Genomic DNA, 20,279 nt, shown 5'->3' with positions numbered 1-20,279 from the left:
GCATAATTCAGAGGTTTAATTAATCTTTGACCTTCTTAATCCCTCAAGGATGCAAGCCTCATCCATTTTGAGCTTGGTACCAGTTTTTGAGGGGATCATGAGGTTCCAGTTGGGATATTGGGCAAGCACAGTGTGGGAACTGAAAGCCACCACAGGGCTCACCCATACCCTGGTAATGAAGTTGCTGTGTGTCCCCATATTTTTCAGTGGAGGCCAGGATCCCACATTTTTCTGCCTTGGAGAGGGTTTGATTTAACGAGAGCACTACCTCCTATTTTTTTTAAATTTTAATAAACATATAATGTATTTTTATCCCCAGGGGTACAGGTTTGTGAATCCCCAGGTTTACACACTTCACAGCACTCACCATAGCACATACCCTCCCCAATGTCCATAATCCCACCCCCCTTTCCCCCTCTCCCAACCACCCTGCCTCCAGCAACCCTCAGTTTGTTTTGTGAGATTAAGAATCACTTATGGTTTGTCTCCCTCTGAATCCCATTTGTTTCATTATTCTTCTCCTACCCCCTTAACCTCCCCATGTTGCATCTCCACTTTCTTATCAGGGAGATCATATGATAGTTGTTTTTCTCCGATTGACTTATTTCGCTTAGCATGATACTCTCTAGTTCCATCCACATTGTTGCAAATGGCAAGATTTCATTGCTTTTGATGGCTGCATAATATTCCATTGTGTCTATATACCACATCTTCTTTATCCATTCATCTGTTGATGGACATCTAGGTTCTTTCCATAGTTTGGCTATTGTAGACATTGCTGCTATAAACATTAGGGTGCACGTGCTCCTTCAGATCACTACGTTTGTATCGTTAGGGTAAATACCCAGTAGTGCTATTGCTGGGTCATAGGGTAGTTCTATTTTCAACATTTTGAGGAACCTTCATTTTGTTTTCCAGAATGGTTGCCCCAGTTTGAATTTCCACCAACAGTGTAGGAGGGTTCCCCTTTCTCCGCATCCTCGCCAGCATCTGTCATTTCCTGACTTGTTAATTTTAGCCATTCTGGCTGGTGTGAGATGGTATCTCATTGTGGTTTTGATTTGTATTTCCCTGATGCCGAGTGATGTGGAGCACTTTTTCATGTGTCTGTTGGCCATCTGGATGTCTTCTTTGCAGAAATGTCTGTTCATGTCTTCTGCCCATTTCTTGATTGGATTACTGGTTCTTTGGGTGTTGAGTTTGCTAAGTTCTTTATAGATTTTGGACACTAGCCCTTTATCTGATATGTCATTTGCAAATATTTTCTCCCATTCTTTCAGTTGTCTTTTGGTTTTCTTAACTGTTTCCTTTGCTGTGCAAAAGCTTTTGATCTTGATGAAATCCCAATAGTTCATTTTTGCCCTTGCTTCCCTTGCCTTTGTCAATGTTTCTAGGAAGAAGTTGCTGTGGCTGAGGTCGAAGAGGTTGCTGCCTGTGTTCTCCTCAAGGATTTTGATGGATTCCTTTCTCACATTGAGGTCCTTCATCCATTTTGCGTCTATTTTCCTGTGTGGTGTAAGGAAATGATCCAATCATTTTTCTGCGTGTGGCTGTCCAATTTTCCCAGCACCATTTATTGAAGAGGCTGTCTTTTTTCCATTGGACATTCTTTCCTGCTTTGTTGAAGATTACTTGACCATAGAGTTGAGGGTCTATTTCTGGGCTCTCTATTCTGTTCTATTGATCTATGTGTCTGTTTTTGTGCCAGTATCAAACTGTCTTGATGATGACAGCTTTGTAATAGAGCTTGAAGTCCGGAATTGTGATGCCACCAACTTTGCTTATTTTTCAATATTTCTTTGGCTATTTGAGGTCTTTTCTGGCTCCATACAAATATTAGGATTATTTATTCCATTTATTTGAAAAAAATGGATGGTATTTTGATAAGGATTGCATTAAATGTGTAGATTGCTTTAGGAAACATAGACATTTTCACAATATTTATTCTTCCAATCACATTCTTCCATGTTAATTCCAACATGTGACATTTTGGAAGGCTTCAATATATTTGTCTGGGTTGTTGTAAAATTTTCCAAGGTCCCCCTTTGTCTCAAGTCTTGCAATGAAAAGGGCTCCTATACCCTAGCCATAGCAGCATCCCCTTCCCTTGGTCCTTCTCTAGGTACATGTTCTTGAAAGGGATAGAGCCCCCGAGCACCAGTACAGGTGCCATGCAGAGGGAACTGACCTAAGACCCCAACAAACACCTTGAGGCCATAGGGAAGGAGAGACTAGGGGTGGATGATTCTCTGCAAGAGTGTCATTTGCCTATATACCTTCAGTGTGGGTGTGGTAGTCCTTTGTCTCCCTCCCCACCCCACCCCCAAGTGGCTGGCCACAGGAGAGAGCAGCCAGGAAGCTGGAATCAATCCTACACTGCTGGCACAGGCCCTTATTTTCCTGTAAGGCTGAGAAACATTGTACATAGGGTACTTCTTTCCATTTTCCCTCATGTTTACAAAACAAGTCTAATAGTAAAATAGTACTGTAATTGATACTTCCCACAGGTGGCCATGTCTCCTCTGCCAATTTATATTGTGGCCATGTCCTGGAACAAAAGAAAATAAGTTGCCATTTCTTCAATTTTTGTGGGTCAAAATGTTTCCAGATATTCAGGATGCATCTTAAAGGAGTACTGGTGTTGGTCAGGGAATTACAGTTACCCCTTTATAGGAAGAGAGGAAAGGGCATCCCTTAAGTCAGTTCCTTATAATAGATCAGGAAGACCTTTCCTGATCTGATGGCCTGACCTGATCTGACGACCAAGGACCCTATCAATTCTGCGAGGTGCTGGGAGTACGTGTGCTTACCCAGGCTTGGCCCTACCTCTAGAGAGTAACCCTTGCCCTAATATTTTCTTCTTTTTTTTCCCCTCATTTCCTATCCATGGGACTTGAGGGGTACCAATTATGACCTCTTAAATCACTCTGAATAGTTGATGGAAATGCTAGACTTCTTTTGGCTTGTTGAAAGTTGGCATGATGACATAACAGAATTGTCCCGTCTGGCATAGCCACAAAAAGAGGTTAGTAAAGGCTACCTTTTGGAGGGATATGATGGGGAACCTGGGGGGACAGAAGCCGCCTGGGTAGACATTAGTTTACCACCCCTGTTTTGCCATTCCTTCCTATAGGTGGTAAAGCCAATTTGGGGGTGGGGGGGTCTACATTAAAGTATAGATAAGGGAATAACAATTTTTCAGGTGTAGTAAAATGGCACCTGCCACCATGTGTGAGTACTCCTTAAGGCAGGTAATACAGACCTAGGCTTGTGGGGGTTCGATTCTATCTATACATCATTTATGCAGAAAGAGCACCCACATTTCTTTTCCGTCTATGCACAGAAGAGATGATGCCAGTGATCTAATATAGGGATTAAAGCAGTGCAGGTGGGGGTGCTTCCTGATGCACAGCATGGGCCAGGCCCCCAAGGAAGCCTTGGTTGCCAGCCCTTCTGGTAAGTATAGTAATACATGCTTCCATCTGACCCGGGAGCCGGGGTAAGGAGTATGAGTCAGAGATGCCACCACAGGGCACATGGCAGAGGAGGAAGGCCGTTCCTCATCATGACAGTGATCCCTTGGAGGGTGCCTGAAACATCTGCAAGAGGATGTCCGAGAAAAGAGCAATAGAGGGGTTTTTCTCTGGATGCCTGTATAGGCATGTAAGGAGCCAGGTCCCTCAGAGAGCCTTTGGGTGTCCTCCAAAGGATAGTCTTATTCAGGACACGCCATTGTTGCTCAGTTTTCTCTAGGTCCCTCACATCCAGTGATCTGGCCTGAAATGAGTTCTGAGTCCTCTTTGAACTGATAGTCCCAACTTATGTTGGGGGATTAATCAGAAAGGAGCCCAGAGAGCCTGTCACCCTAGATTTGAAAATGGCAGTCATGCTAATCCGCTCTTACGTGACTGATGGGTGTCCACTGTTTTAACAAAATGGAGAGAGAGAGACGCTTCCTGCTACTCACAGTTAGATGTCCTTTATGATGGTGAGATCCTGGATGAGTGCCCAAGAAAATACTTCAGGATTTCTCTTCCTTAAATGCCCAAGGTTCTTGGTCATGCCACTATGAAAATGAGGAGGTAGACCAGACGAAGACTGGTAACCAGCAAAGCAGAGTTTATTGAGCAATAGTACAAAACTCCCAAAGAGGAAGGGGACCCGAGAGGGTTTCATTTGAGTTTCTAAGTCTAGGGGTTTTTATGAGCACTTTTGCAGAACTATTTTAAGCAACCATAGTGTTCTAAGGCATGCTGATCAGGGCTTTGATCACACATAGGTCTACCTATTAGGTTAATGTTTATGTGCTGATGGCCTTTCTGGGCTAACATATGGGGACTTTTGTCTTAACTGTCCCGGTTCGTGATAGTGACAGATGCTTTGTTTCATTTTAGAACATCTTGCAGAAGTCATTTCTACAAAGGCTGCAAAACAAAATGCTAGTACAAAATAGGATGTTTGTACCGTTTTGTCTTAGCTGTCCTGTTTCCATGTTTTCTTGTTGGAGACCCTGGTCCAGACTACCTAACTGTCTAACTATTTCCTAACATTGTTACAATGAGAAAAGGTTTACAGAAAGGGGTTTTTTGTTTGATTTTTCTTTTAAGGGAATAAATGTGCTTAGGTTCCTTTTAAATGAAATTATGCTTTGATGACAGTGGAAAATATTCATCATCTAGTCAATAATCCAACCAAAGAATTAAAATGTTCATGCTACTCCCAAAGGTAAAGACACCTTGCAAATCTTAATTATGTCACAAAAGGTCTAAAGAGTTATGTAAAAGAATAAAAGCATTTGGGGATTTCTCAAGTTTCATATGACCAGACAGAAAATGCAAGTCATGAACTAAATAATAATGGTTGCGAACAATTGTGTTTTTATGTACTAGGAACTCTATGCACTTTACATATATTGCATTACAGTATCACAGTTCCTCTGCACTAATCAATAAAAGAACTCCATTCATCCATTATAAATCATTAAAGTGTAGCTCAGGAAAATCACCGGATAAACAGCATCAGAAATGTGAGTTGCTAGATTTGACAACAATTAAAAACAGTTTTTAGAACTACATTAGATGCTAATAGATCTACAGAGGCTAATGTTAAGTGTATGTTGAAAATAAATCCCAGAGAAGCCTCAGCTTCAGCGGTATCATCATAGGCTAAGTTTTACAATCTCATAAACTTTAAATTAATACAGAGCAGACTAAAAAACTCTTAAAGGGCATCCAGTCTCTTATAGGCTTCTTCAATGAAAGTTAACATATTCTTCATCTGGGATGAGTTATGGAGAACATCTAAGTCTCTCAGAAGAGCTTTATGGTTTGAAATTGATGTCAAAATTTCTTTCTGTGGGTATAATAGTACAATTAGTTTAAAATTTTTAAAAGCTGAGATATAATTGACATATAACATCATATTAGCTTCAGGTATACCACACAATGATATGATGTTTGTGTATACTGCAAAATGAACACCAAGGTAAGTCTAGTTAACATCTGGCATCATACATAGTTACAAATTTTCTTGTGATGTGAACTGTTAATATTTACTCTCTTAACAACTTTGAAGTATACAAGACAATGTTATTGACTACAGTCACTGTATTCTATAGTACATCCCCATGACTGATTTTATAACTTCAAGTTTGTACCTTTTGACCACATTGACCCACATAAATAGTTTCTAACCTTTTATTATGAGAAATGTCAAATGTATGTTTAGGGAGAATGGTACACTAAACCCTATATACTCATCAGCCAACCTCAGTAATCATCAACTCATCCCTATTCTTTCAAATTTGTATTATTCGGTTTTACCTCTGTCTATTCCCTTTCCTTTCACTCTAAATGGATTACAGATAGAACTATTTTAAGTTATTTTTGAGAAACTTGAAGACTTTCTACCACTCTAAACATTTACACCATTGTTATGGCCAATTTAATGTTAAAACGTGTTTAACTATTAGGGCCTGCTTACCCAAAGCGACTCCATATTACCTGGGTAGCCATATTGTTGTTTACATCTAAAGACTTCATTCTGGGAATAAACGCCCCAGTAGTTCCTGGTATTGGTTCCGGGTGTTGATTCCAGGAGTAGACGCCTTAACCATAAAAGCCGCATAACTTGGGTCTGCTGTTATGCCCTATAAAACCAGCCTGTGAGATTGGGACGGGGTCACCCTCTTCAGAGGCGGCCCTGGCCGGTCAGTCTGACTTCTGATGCCTGGCATAGAAAAAAAGCCTTGCCTTACTTTCAAATTTCTATCAGTCTCGCTCCTTGAAAACGGACCCCAACATTATGGGGGCTCGTCCGCTATCAAACGACAGAAACTGAGTCAGCATCAGAATTTCTGGCAAAAGCCTCCGGAGGTAAGACCTCGATATTTTATTCTGTGGGATCTGGTCTATCTGTCTGGTTGTGGAGCTCCAGGGTACAGACCACCGGGGAGAAGCTGGATGCAGCATTGCTCCTCAGGGCTGGAGTGGATGCGGGGACGACCCATCCCTCCACTGGGAGATTGCCAGTGGGTTCAAGTCCCCCTAGGTAGGCAGGGAACTTGACCTGCCAGGTGTTTGAGTCCCCCTAGGTAGTCAGGGAGAAAATCCCCACCAGTGGCAGGTTGTGTTTTTGAGTTGGGATTATATCTTGCATATAATCTTAGACTTGATATCTGGTTGAGGAAGGGCCTCTGGGTCTGCAGTTGTCTGTGCCTTGTCTTTTTGTTGTTTGCTGTGTTGTTTGTTGTGAATCAATGGGGCAAACAGGGAGTAAGGGATCTGTGACACCCATGAGTCTTATTCTCCAGCATTTCAAGGATTTTCAAGATAAAGGTTTACCCAGGAAAACTAAAAACACTTTGCCAGCTGGAGTGGCCCACTTTCTCCACAGGGTGTCCACCAGAAGGAATGTTTACCTTGGCCCAAATCTACTCTACCCAGAGTAAGGTCTTTGATTTCCATCGAGACCAAATACCTTACACCGTGGCCTGGTGATACTTGCTAGAAGAGCCACCTTCATAGCTCAAGTACCACCTTCCCCCTACTAATAAAACCATTTCTCCCCTCTACGGCAGGTCAGATCACCATAACCAGAACAGAAAGATGAGGGGGAACCAAGGAAGACCGTCCTGCCTCCATAGGACATGGAGGACATAGATTCTCCCCCTCCTTATCCGTCCCCTAAACCTGACTCCCAGTCCCAAGACACCCTTACTAGTCCACCTCATATACGGTCAGGATCCACCTATGGGACCACTGAGCAGAAGGACCGCCCTGGTCCTACCCCTTCCCTCTACCCCACTCTGCTGCCCCCTGCCCCACTGGCTCCATCAGTGCCGATGCTGCCTCTCTGTGAGGTCACTCCACCAGATGGGAGGGGGCACCCCCACCTAACCTATATTCCTTTCTCCTCTTCTGACATCTATAACTGGAAGGCCCAAGGTAAATCCTTCTCTGTCCACCCTCAGGATTTAATTAGTCTCTTGGAAACTGTTTTTTACCCACCAGCCTACCTGGGTGGATATTCAGCAGCTCCTTATGGCCCTCTTTAATACAGAAGAGAGGGATTGCATTATGCAAGAGACACATAAGGTGATAAGTGAGAGACTTGGCAGCAACCTCGATCCCCAGCAAATGGAGGACTACTGCCCAAAGGAACCCCCCAACTGGAACCCAAATCTGATAAAGGTAGGGAGAGCCTCCATTTCTACCACCAGGCTCTGCTGGGAGGCCTCCATGTGGCTGCAAGGAGAACCATAAATTTATACAAAATTAGTGTGGTGTGACTCAAGGTATGAATGAATCTCCGGGGGCTTTTCTAGAAAGGCTTATTGAAGCCTATAAAATGTACAGCCCGATCAACCCTGAGGCACCCCAAAATCAGAGGGCAGTAAATCTTGCCTCTGCCAGTCAGTCAGCCCCAGATATAAGGAAGAAACTTCAGAAAATTTAAGGATTTGAAGGGAAGAATCTGACTGAGTTAGTGGGAATAGCAGAAAAGGGCTTAACAACAGGGATACATAAGAAGATGAAAAGCAGACTAAAAAAATAGCTAAAGTTTTGGCATTACATGAGGTGGGAAGGAGACAGGGGAAAAAAGGTTGGTGGAAAAGAAAAAGGCAGGTAGGAGATGGTCAATGGAAAGAAAAACCTAAACACAAAGAAAGCAGACGGGAAGGCTTAGATTCAGATCAGTGTGCTTACTGCAAGGAAAAAGGACACTGGGCCAGAGAGTGCCCTAAGAAGAAAATGGCAATGCTGGCCACCAAAGACTGAAGGAGCCATGGTTCGGATCCCCTCCCTGAACCTTGGGTTAAAATTGAGGTGGAGGGGAAATCAATTGATTTTTTGGTGGACAGGGGAGCCCAATTTTCATCATTACTAAAGCCTTTGGGAAAACTATCTGGAGAGGAAGTCTGGGTACAAGGGGCAAATGGCACAGAAAGACAGAAATGGACAACAGAAAGGACTTTAAATTTGGCCTTGGGAGTAGTCAAACATCGGTTCTTGGTCCTACCTAATGCCCTGTATAACCTGATAGGAAGAGATCTCCTCCACAAACTACAGGCTGGCATTCAGTTCTCGGAAGGAGACATGACTGTGACTTTGGCACAACCCACTGTGCAGATGCTTGTGGCAACAGTAGATGAACATCTCCTTTACGAGCCAGTCTCAAAACCAGAGGAGATAAGGGAGGGAAGCCTTCTCCAAACCCTAAAGTCTGGGCAGAAGGGAGGCTTCCTGGCCTGGCCAAGAGACAGGCTCCAGTAGTGGTACAGTTAAAAGCAACAGCTACAGCCATTCAAGTCTGGCAGTACTCCCTCCCCTGGGAAGCAAAGGAAGGGATCAGAAAACACATTAACCACCTCCGAGGAGATGGGATTCTAGTTTCTTGCAAATCACCATGGAACACACCTTTACTGCCTGTCAAAAAGGCTGAAACTGGGGAGTATCGGCCCATTCAGGACCTGCAGGAAGTTAACAAATGGGTTGAAGATATCCACCCAACAGTGCCCAACCCCTATACCCTACTCTCCCTCCTAGGCCCCAAAAGAACTGTGTACACTGTCTTAGATCTCAAAGATGCATTTTTCTGCATACCTTTGGTAAGGGAGTCTCAACCTCTCTTTGCTTTTGAGTGGTCTGACCCACAGGAAGGGTTCCAGGACCAGCTCACCTGGACAAGACTTCCCCAAGGATTCAAAAATTCACCCACCATTTTCGATGAGACCCTACATGAGGATTTGCATGAGTACAAAATTACCAACCCGGGAGTCACTCTGCTAAAGTATGTTGATGACTTGCTAATAACTGAGAACTATGAGTCATGCTTGCGGGGAACAAAAACTCTCTTACAGACTCTGCAGGAAAAAGGGTATCAGGAGTCAGCAAAGAAAGCACAACTTTGTCAGAGCCACACCACTTATTTAGGCTTTGATCTCCACAAGGGAGTGCGTTCGCTGTCTGAGTCCAGGAAACATGTGATCAACCAGATACCCCTGCCCCACCACGCCCCGACAAGTGAGGGAGTTTCTTGGGATGGTGGCTACTGCAGACTGTGGATACCATGGTTTGCAGAGATTGCCTGACCCCTCTATGAACTGATTAAGGGAGGACTCACTACAGTAGAATGGACAGCTGAGGCAGAAGGTGCATTTTGAAAATTACACACAGCCTTACTGAGTGCCCCAGCACTGGCTATCCCAGATGTTACCAAGCCCTTCCACTTGTATGTAGATGAAAAGGCAGGGGTGGCCAAAGGGATTTTGCCTCAGACTCTGGGGCCTTGGCAAAGGCCAGTGACCTATCTTAGCAAAAAACTAGATCCAGTAGAGGCTGGGTTCCCCCCTTGCCTCCGCATAATTGCTGCCATGGCCCTCCTGGTCAAGGATGCAAGTTAATTAACTTTGGGTTAAAATCTCATCTCGACCACTACTCATACTATCGAAGGCCTCCTCCGGACCCCACCAGACTGGTGGATGACAAATGCCCGAGTGACAGGGTATCAAGCCCTCCTCCTTAACGAACCGAAAGTGATTTTCAGGCCCCTGGTGGTGCTAAATCCAGCCACGTTGCTTCCAGAAAAGCTAGCTGACCACCCTCATGACTGCGGGGAGGTCCTAACCCAAATCACAGGAATAAAGCCTGATCTCAGAGACACTCCCCTCCCAGATGCGAAGATGACTCTGTTCGCAGATGGGAGTAGCTACATAATCGATGGAAAGAGGGGGCTGCCATGGTTTCTCCTGTACAGGAGCTCTGGAAGACGGCCCTGGCACACAGAACCTCAGAGCAAAAAGCGGAGCTGATTGCACTCACCAAGGCACTGCAGAGGGCCAAGGGTAAGACCACCAACAACTCTACAGACAGCAGGTAGGCCTTTGCTACTCTCCATATACAAGGGGATATTTATAAGGAAAGTGGCCTATTGACAGCAGAAGGAAAAGAAATTAAAAACAGAAAAGAAATATTGGCTCTCCTCCAGGCTATTTGGGACCCGAAAGAGGTGCCTGTTATGCATTGCTGGGGGGCACCAAAAGGGGACTGATCTGGTTTAAAAGGAAACCAATTAGCAGATCAAACAGCAAAGCAAGCAGCCAGGGAAACCGCTCAAGCACTGGTTATAATCCCAGCTCCAGCCCTACCAGAAAAACCAGATTATTCAGAGAAAGATTAAAAATATTTACAAAAATGGACTAAATTAGACTATGAAGGGGATTGGGCTAAGACTAGGGCAAGAAAGTTAATTCTTCCTCAAAGACTAGGAAAAAAATTAGTAAGCCAAATACATCAGGGCACTCATTTAGAGACACACAAGCTTAAGGAGCTCGTGGGTAAACAGTTCCAGGTTTCTAAATTAGGGCATATGGCACAGGATGTGGTTGACAGATGTGCTCAATGTCAGGCGGTAAATGCAGGAAGAACTAGGATGGGAAGAGGAAAAAGAGAAAGAGGAAGGGAACCAGGAATTTATTGGGAAGTAGATTTTACAGAGATGAAACAAGGAAAGTATGGACACAAGTATATGTTAGTTTTTGTGAATACCTTTTCAGGCTGGGTAAAGGCTTTTTCTGCCAAACAGTAAACGGTAGGAAAGGTAGCCAAAAAGTTACTAGAGGAAAGAATTCCTACGTTTGGGTTGCCTCTCGCGATTGGATCAGACAAAGGTCCTGCATTTGTGAATTCAGTCTCACAGGCATTGGCCAAGGCCGTGGGCACTAATTGGAAACTACTCTGTGCCTACAGGCCCCAGAGCTCCGGACAAGTAGAGAGAATGAACCCGACTCTTAAAGAGACCTTAACAAAGTTAATTCTGGAGACTGGAGGTGGATGGGTGGATCTTCTTCCCTTTGCCCTCCTTAGGGCGCGATGTACACACTACTTAAACAAGGTGACCCCATTTGAAATAATGTTCAGGAGATCCACCCCTCCCCCCAGCTCTGCCCTTGGCTACAAAAGGTTGCCCTAGCAGAAATGAATGATCAGTCTATACTCCAGTCACTACAGTCTTAAAAAGAGCCCACGCAGGGATCCGAGCTGCCTACACTGAGACGGAGATGGAAGTGAAGCCGCACCCTTACCAACCCGGAGATTTGGTATGGATACTCAGTCACCGAGTGGAAAACTTGGGGCCCCGCTGGAAGGGACAATTCAGGGTCATCCTGACCACCCCCATGGCAGTAAAAGTAGAAGGCATCAGGGCCTGAATTCATGTGTGTCACGTCAAACGAGTCGAAAGCAAGGACACCCCCCAGAAATGGGAGCCACTGCCAGTGGATCCCACCAACCGTGGACAAAACTAAGACTCAAAAGGGTTTCATGACTTGGTCACTTTTAACCCTGTTCCTACTCAGCAGCAGCCAGGGGGACACCTCATCGGCCTAAAACAGCCCAATGGAAAAGCAGAAAGACAGAGGATGGAACAACACACAAGGTCAATGACACCTCAGGTCAGCCTGTTTTCACCCTCGATCTCTGTGATTTGATGTCAGAAATAAATGTAAAATTGCTCGAGGGTAGTGCCCCCTTTGGGATGGGTGGCCAGTACCCAGTTCAGGGATGTGGGGACCAGTCATACAAGTTTCACTTGCAAAGTTACCAATTCTATGCCTGTCCTGCTAATGGGGAACCTAATTGCCAAGGGGCAGGGGAATTCCACTGTGCAGCCTGGGGATATGAAACAATAGTCCTCTGGACACACCATGACAAGTATATTTTCCTTGTCTGAGTTAGACCACCAGTCAACCAAGAAAATTGCCCGGTCAGAAAATGCAACCTCATACAGATTACAGTAAAGTCATGGCAGTCGGGGTCATCGGGAAGTGTTAATTGGGAATCAGGAAAAACTTGGGGTCTAAGACTGTATGTATGGGGAAAAGATCCAGGTACAGCCTTCACCATCCAAAAAAACAAAAACTAGGGAGCGACCCCGGCCAATAGGGCAAAACCCAGTTTTAAATCCTCCCAAGCCACTAAAACCAACCAGACCACTCACCACTGCAACCCCAAAAGAGACTGCCATGAAAAATAAAAAAGAGAGTGTTGACAATGACAACAACGCCGCCAAAGTTTTACTCCCACTGGTAGATTCAATGTTTAGCTTTTTTTTTTAATTTATCAGAGAGAGAGACGGGGAGAGAGCGAGCACAGGCAGACAGAATGGCAGGCAGAGGCAGAGGGAGAAGCAGGCTCCCTGCTGAGCAAGGAGCCCGATGTGGGACTCGATCCCAGGACGCTGGGATCATGACCTGAGCTGAAGGCAGCTACTTAACCAACTGAGCCACCCAGGCATCGCTCAATGCTTAGCTTTTTAAAAGTGTCAGACCCCAATATTACTCGAGACTGCTGGCTATGCTTAAACCCTCAGCCCCCATATTATATTGGAATAGGGGCCAATCTTATTGTAGGAACTCAGAAGGGACAGATTAAAAATGAAAATTCTTATAACTCTTGCGAATGGAGAAGGGTACCTAGACTAACCTTAGGGGATATAAAAGGAAAGGGACTTTGCCTTGCAACACAAAAAGGAAAACAAACTTCCCCATATAGAGACCTATGTAAGGCCATAATAGTCCCTACTATTTTCACTAACTTCCTTAAGGCCCCCACTGGAGCCTGGTTTGCTTGTAGTTCAGGACTCATGCCATGACTTAATCTCACTTTGTTCCAAAACTCTTCCTGGAACGAACTTTGTATAACTGTCCACATTCTTCCCCAGGTAGATTATTATGGAGGACCTGAAGGATTCCAATATCTTACTGCAGGGATAGAATGAACAAAGCGTGGGGTTCCTATCCTAATCCCAGCACTAGTTGTGGCAGGGATAGCAGAGTCCACAGCAGTAGGGACCGCAACTTTAATAAAGGAAGAAATAGATTTTGAGGCTATTGGGTCCCAAGTAGATACTGATCTACATTATATTCATGAAAATATAGACAAACTAACTGATTCTTTGAGCTCATTAGCTGAAGTAGTACTGCAAAATAGAAGAGGGCTTGACATACTATTCCTAGGAAAAGGGGGGCTCTGCATAGCCTTGGGAGAAGAATGCTGCTTCTGGGCAAACCATACTGCAGTCATCAAAAACAGTCTAGCAGTCATTAAAAAGAGATTAGATGAACGCGAGCAACAACGCAAGAACTCCCAGGGATGGTTTGAAAGTTTGTTCAGCTGGTCCCCATGGATGACTTCCCTATTATCAGCAGTTGCAGGCCCCCTGGCTTTACTATTACTAATGTTGCTTTTTGGCTCCTGCATTATAAACGCCCTAGTGTCATTTGTACAGAAGAGAATTGGTGCGGTAAAAATGTTAGTCCTACAAACTCAATATACAATAAGAGATAATGGGATTGACTGAAAAGTCAAGGAATTGATTAACCTTCAAAAAAAAGGCGGGGGGGAATGTTAGGGCTGATTTAATGTTAAAACCTGTTTAACTATTCGGGCCTGCTTACCCAGAGCGACTCCATATTACCTGGGTAGCCATATTGTTGTTTATATCTAAAGACTTTATTCTGGGAATAAATGCCCCAGTAGTTCCTGGTATCGGTTCTAGGTGTCGATTCTGGGAGTAGACGCCTTAACAATAAAAGCCACATAATTTGGGTCTGCTGTTATGCCCTATAAAACCAGCCTGTGAGATTGGGACGGGGTCACCCTCTTCAGAGGCGGCCCTGGCCGGTCAGTCTGACTTCTGATGCCTGGCATAGAAATAAAGCCTTGCCTTACTTTCAATTTGTATCAGTCTCGCTCCTTTGATAACGGGCCCTAACAATGATAACAGCTACTGGGAACCTGTGAAAACAGAGACCAGTATATAGTCTGCTACAAATAACACAACATTATTTCATGAAGAGTTATAGGACATTGTTAGAAGCATAAACAAACTCAACTATTGGAATTTACTTCCAGAAATCTACCTTACAGTTACAACCACACAAATATCTAAAGATACATATACAAGCAATACCGAGCATTATTTGTAACTGCAAAATCAATTATTTCCAACAGTAATTCACGAATTATAGTATGGTACAATGCAATGTTATATAATTATTGATAAGAATGAGAGATCCACATGAAAGATGCTCACAAAATAAGATGTTCAAACTATTCTGTCAAGTCAGAAAAATAATGTTGCCTACAAACATATCATAGATTTCATTTGTCTTTAGAAAAAGAAAAAGGATATTATGGTTTTATATATGCAAGTCACAACTGATGATACAGCTGATATGGCAAATTAGCATTTACCTGAAGTGTGACTGCTTTGAGACTCTTCTGAGAAAGTTCTGGAAGACAGAGTATCCCACTATCTATTTGAAACATCTAAAGTAGAAAAAGAAAGCTACAGATTATTTCAAAAGGCTGATTCCTTTCATCTTACATTCAGAAGTTGTCTTACTGAGAGATAAGCATTAAAAAACTTATCCAGACTCAAGATATGCATCATTAAACAATTACCTGTTTTACTTTCTCCTCCTCTTCTTCCACCTCACTTTGAGAACTTGAATTTTGTTCTTTAGGCTCTGAATATTCCCAGTCATTGACTCTATGGTTTCTACTACTTTATCTACTTCTTTCTGAGTAAGAGATCAGAAAGTTAATGTTTTAAATTAAATACAGTATTAAATAAAACCCAAATAGGTATTAATATACATATTTCATAAATACCACATATATTGAAAAATTTTTAGAAGAAACTGGTAATTTTTTTTTCCTTTTCCAAAACTAACTTCCGAGAACCTAATTTACCAACATACTAATTCATTACATGGAGATTTATTTATTTATTTATTTATTTATTTATTTAAAAGATTTTATTTATTTATTTGACAGAGAGAGATCACAGTAGGAGAGAGGAAGGGAAGCAGGCCCCCTGCTGAGCAGAGAGCCCGATGTGGGACTCGATCCCAGGACCCTGAGATCATGACCTGAGCCGAAGGCAGCGGCTTATCCCACTGAGCCACCCAGGCACCCATTACATGGAGATTTAATTTCCATGGAACAAGGAGATACAACCCATGTACAAAATATTTCCTCCATAATTCAGCAAAACTGCTACAGTCAGAGATACTGGAAGACCTGTGAATACAGCAGAGCCCAAGGACTGATGGCCTAAAAATCTGCTGTGCTATGCCTATCCATCTCTAAGCCACTACGCACCCCTGGCAAACACTCATCTTTTTATTCTCTGGTTCTGCCTTTTCTAACTCATCACATAATGGCAGTCATACAGTATGGAGCCTTTTCAGTTTTGCTTCTTTCACTTGTGATTTATAATATGCACTTAAGGTTCCTCCATGTCTCTTTAGGGCCCAAGAGCTTATTTCTTTTTAGTGGTGAATAATAGTCCATTGTCTGATATCCCACATTTATTCATTCACTTAATGAAGGACATCTTGGTATTCCAACTTTTGGCGATTATGAATAGAGCCGCCACAAACATCCATGTGCAATATTCAAACATCCATGTACAACATACGAAGGCGCCTGATCGCTGTATCATGTAGTAAGAAGAGGTTTCATTTTGTAAGACACTGCCAAACTGTATTCTAAACTGGTTGTATCATTTAGCATTTCCCACCAGCTGTAAGAATACTTTTTTTTTCTTTTAAAGATTTTATTTATTTATTTGAGAGAGAGAGAGACACAGTGAGAGAGCATGAGAGGGGAGGTCAGAGGGAGAAGCAGACTCCCCATGGAGCTGGGAGCCTGATGTGGGACTCAATCCCAGGACTCCAGGATCATGACCTGAGCCAAAGGCAGTCACTCAACCAACTGAGCCACCCAGGCGCCCTGTAAGAACTCATTGTTCCACATCCTCATCTGCCTTTGCTGTTGTCCACGTTCTAGATTTTGGCCATTCTAATTCTAGGAAGTGCATATTAAGTCTCCTTTCATCCATAGTTTTCCAGTCCAAGTTTTTTGGATCTTTCCAATTGATTCATACAGGAAACTAGATAGTTTGCTTTGCAGAATTTGAGGGTCAGGTTTAACCTGTTTCTTGGTCCTGGATTTCCTGTAACTTGGTTTTTGGATTTTAGAGAGTCCTGTCCAATTCCAATGTGTATTACCACATGTATTAGTTTACTGTGCCTGCCCAAAAAACTGCCACACACTTGGTGTCTGAAATCAGAAATTTATTCTCTCACAGCTCTGGAGAGCAGTTGTCCAAAGCAAGGTGTGGGCAGGATAGTGCTCCCCCTGAAATCTCTGAGGGAGAATCCTCTCTTGCCTCTTCCAGCCTCTCCCAGACTTCCTTGTGGCTGCTTGCTCTAATCTCTGCATTTTTCACACAGCCTTTTCTTCCATGTCTCCTCTTATTAAGGACACTTTTGTCTCTTTAAGGACTTGAGTCTTTGTATTTAGGACCTATCTAAGATAATCCAGGATGATCTCATCTTGAGATCTTTAATTATATCTGGGAAGACTCTCTTTCCAAATAAGGGCACATTTGCAGGTTCCAGGGCTAGGACTTGGGCATATCATTTTGGGGGACACCAATCAACCCACTATAGAGGGAATGAATAACAATGATGAATAAAGGAAAGTTAATATAATAAGGACTAAAAATTTCCATTGTAGTTAAAAAAATATTTGGGTCCACTGCTTTGGTTATCTTCTTTGGGTAGTCCTACTATACCTATGCCATATCTTCTATGCTGAGCTTTTACTTTGTCAGTTTTTCTCAACTTCAAAAACAAAATGTTTCTTTTTGATTCTTAAAATTTTCTCCTTTACTATTTATTTTAAGCATTTATTTGTTACATTTGCTTTAATTCTTCTAATGTAGTCTGCATATCTGAAAAGCTTTTCTTTTACTTATAATTTTTTCCTCAATTCTGTGGTTTCAGTTTTTAGTATCTCTAATACCAATTTAGGATTTTTTCCATACCCTCTACTGTTTTTCTGAATTTCTTTCAGTTTGCTTAAGAATTAGGTTAGTGTTCATCTGTTTTGTGAACACACGCTTTTAGCATGTTTTTTTAATCTGTGGATTGCTATTATTTTGTCCTTATTTTTATATATTCTTATGCTAAATCTGGTTGTGAAATCCTATGGCTCTGTTCTTATGCGGAGGTCCATATAGATCAAAAACCTGAGCCCTTGCAGTTCCCATACCATCTTCTCAGTCTCAGAGACAGTGCTCACCACTGTCTTTTCTGTAGCACCATCAGCGAATGAGAGAGCTCAATGAATACAACTTCCGTTATTAGCTGATACAGGTTTTTGAAGTCACCCCAAAGAACAGCTTTGGCTACTTGTGGGAAAAGGTAGTGGTTGTAAATAAGGCACATGACGGAAAACTGATGGATACAGACAAGACCTAAAAACTCCTAGTTCAACGATTCTGTTAGGCCAGCGAAGAACTCTTGTGCCCAAAATGCAAACAGTGCTTCCACTGAGTAACTGGCCATCAAGCAAGCAAACCCAACTCTTGTAATGCTGTGATATAAGAAATATGTATTTGGTTTTCATCCCTGGTTTCTGACAGAGAGCTTCTAAAATCCTTGTAATCTATTGAGTGATTGGGGTGACAGAGTGGCATCCTTTGCTAGTCATAATAAGCCTCTTTCAACCTTACCTGAGAGTTTATGCTAATGAGTGATTCAGAGAGGATGAAGGCTGGTTGCCAGAGCAAGCAACCAAGTGATTACAGGGTTGGGACTTTCAGCCCCACTCCTTGGTCTCTTGGGAAGGGGAGATTTAGTTAATAATCAATTCTGCCTACGTGATGAAGCTTTCATGAAAATTCTAAGCACTGGATTCAGAGAGCTTTCAGGTTAGTGGAATACCTTGGGAGGTTAGCAAATCATTGAACATGAGGAACGAGTAATGGCAACACCTGATTTATATGTGGAAAATCCACACATTTGGTGTCAGAAGTGTTGAGGATTGAAAAAGTTTTTTTCATTTAACTGTATTTATGCTTTTTGCTAGAAAACAAATGCCCCTCATATTACAGAAGATCACACTATCATTTACTATCTCTGACCACTTTCAAGTGACTTACTCAAGTATTAAATATTAAGATAACTGCCATGATCACACTTTAAAACCTTTAAAATCACCTTTAAAAAACCAAATTCACAAAAAAAGAGAAAGAACATGTTTACCAGGGGCTGGGAGGGGAGAAAATAGGGAGAGGTTAGCAAAAGGTATAAATGTTCAGCTATAAGATGAAGGAGGTGTGATGATCTAATGTGAAAAACAAAGTGATTATAACTGGTAATACTGTACTGTATACTTAAAAATTTGATGAGAGAGAACTTAAGTGTTCTTAACACACACAAAATAAAAAATAAATAATGTGAGGTGAAGGATGTGTTAATTTACCAGATGAGGGAGTCCTTCACAATGTGTACATATATCAAATCACTACAATGTATACTTCGAATATCTTATAATTATAGATTATAGAGCTGAGATTTTAAAAAAACCTATGTCAGTGATATCCAACTGTTCATTTCATGGTGGAACTAGTGTCAGTGCTGCAAAATATCATCTTGAAAAGTAGTAACAGGAATAAAAATTCAATATAACCTCACACTAGGAAGAAAGTAAGTTTCTATTTATAAAATATGCAATTTAGTAATCCATAATATACATGTTATAATATATGTAATTAATTTATAATATATGTAAATTTGTTGCTCAGAGTCTAATGCACCCAATGTCATTCTCAATCATACGGAAAAACTGGAATAAATTGTGATTATTTAATTATTAGAAATTCTTGAGGATGCATTCCTTGCATAAACTACTACCAATCCTGGATTTTCTAAATTGCTAACAAAGACCCAAGGACCATTATCTACACACTACCTTGAAATGGCTAAGGGATATATGGTCTAATCAACTTTAGTCTTAATAACTACTTAATAAGTCCTACACTTCTCTTAACTGTTCAAGTATCCACTAACTAAAAGCCTGAAGTTAGTCATAATACCTAATGTTATCTCCCATTCTCTTCTGCAAGATAATGATTGAGAATCAGAATCGGCATTTGGACTAAGGTGTGCATCATAACTTTAAGCAGTTTGTCTAAGGTTCAGCTAAAAATAGGTCTCTTTTCCACATTTGTATAATGAGATCATATAGCACACACATCTTGAAGTTGTTTTGAGAATTAAGGGATATAACTAAAAGTGCCTCGAGCAGTGCCTAGAACACAAAAAGCCCTCATTACATATTAGCCATACATAATAACAATTAGTATAAAAGAAGAATTTAATGAACACCCTGTTCTAAGATCTAGTATTTATTATTCAGAGAATATCATGATAATTAAAAAATTTCTTATTCTGTTCCTCTTTCTCCTAACTCTCTAATTATGAACTCCCTGTTCAAATTTCATACCTGCAATAATGCCAGACCTTCTTCATTAGCTCTGTGCTGTGCTCTTTCCATTTTCAGTAGATTTGACACTTTAGTTAAATCTTTCAGCTTTTTGCAAGGGACTTTAAGGGTTTTACATAATTGTAGCATAGCAATCATAGGAATAATAAAAAATATTATTATAATTATAATACCAATATAATGTAACAATAATCATTAATAACTAATATAATATAATATTTATAATTATAATATTATAATAAAAATATTATAACAATAAAAATTATATTTACTTTTTTAGAACCATTTTTATTTTGTTTTGTTGTGTTGTGTTTTGAACTGTGTTTGCTGCCATCTTTTTTCTGTCCTCATATTCTCAAGGGCTATCATATTCCTTTATTAACATTAGCTAACATTAGCAGTGACTCAGCCATA

The 20,279-nt window shown here is 41.7% G+C and overlaps 1 protein-coding gene across 1 annotated transcript; it reads right to left on the bottom strand.

Moving 5' to 3' along the window:
* Positions 1-4,866: 4,866 nt before the first annotated feature.
* LOC116589359 (centromere protein Q-like) lies at positions 4,867-19,994 on the bottom strand. Its single transcript, XM_032341348.1, is given in 5 exon segments — positions 4,867-5,352; positions 14,757-14,831; positions 14,967-15,004; positions 15,007-15,085; positions 19,866-19,994. Coding segments are annotated over 5 exon segments (453 nt in total). The 3' UTR covers positions 4,867-5,220.
* Between the last annotated feature and the right edge of the window lie 285 nt (positions 19,995-20,279).

Source organism: Mustela erminea, chromosome 4, assembly GCF_009829155.1.
Source record: "Mustela erminea isolate mMusErm1 chromosome 4, mMusErm1.Pri, whole genome shotgun sequence".
Classification (NCBI taxonomy): domain Eukaryota; kingdom Metazoa; phylum Chordata; class Mammalia; order Carnivora; family Mustelidae; genus Mustela; species Mustela erminea.
The sequence above is the reverse complement of the archived record's forward strand: the minus strand, read 5'-3'. Positions and strand labels throughout refer to the sequence as shown.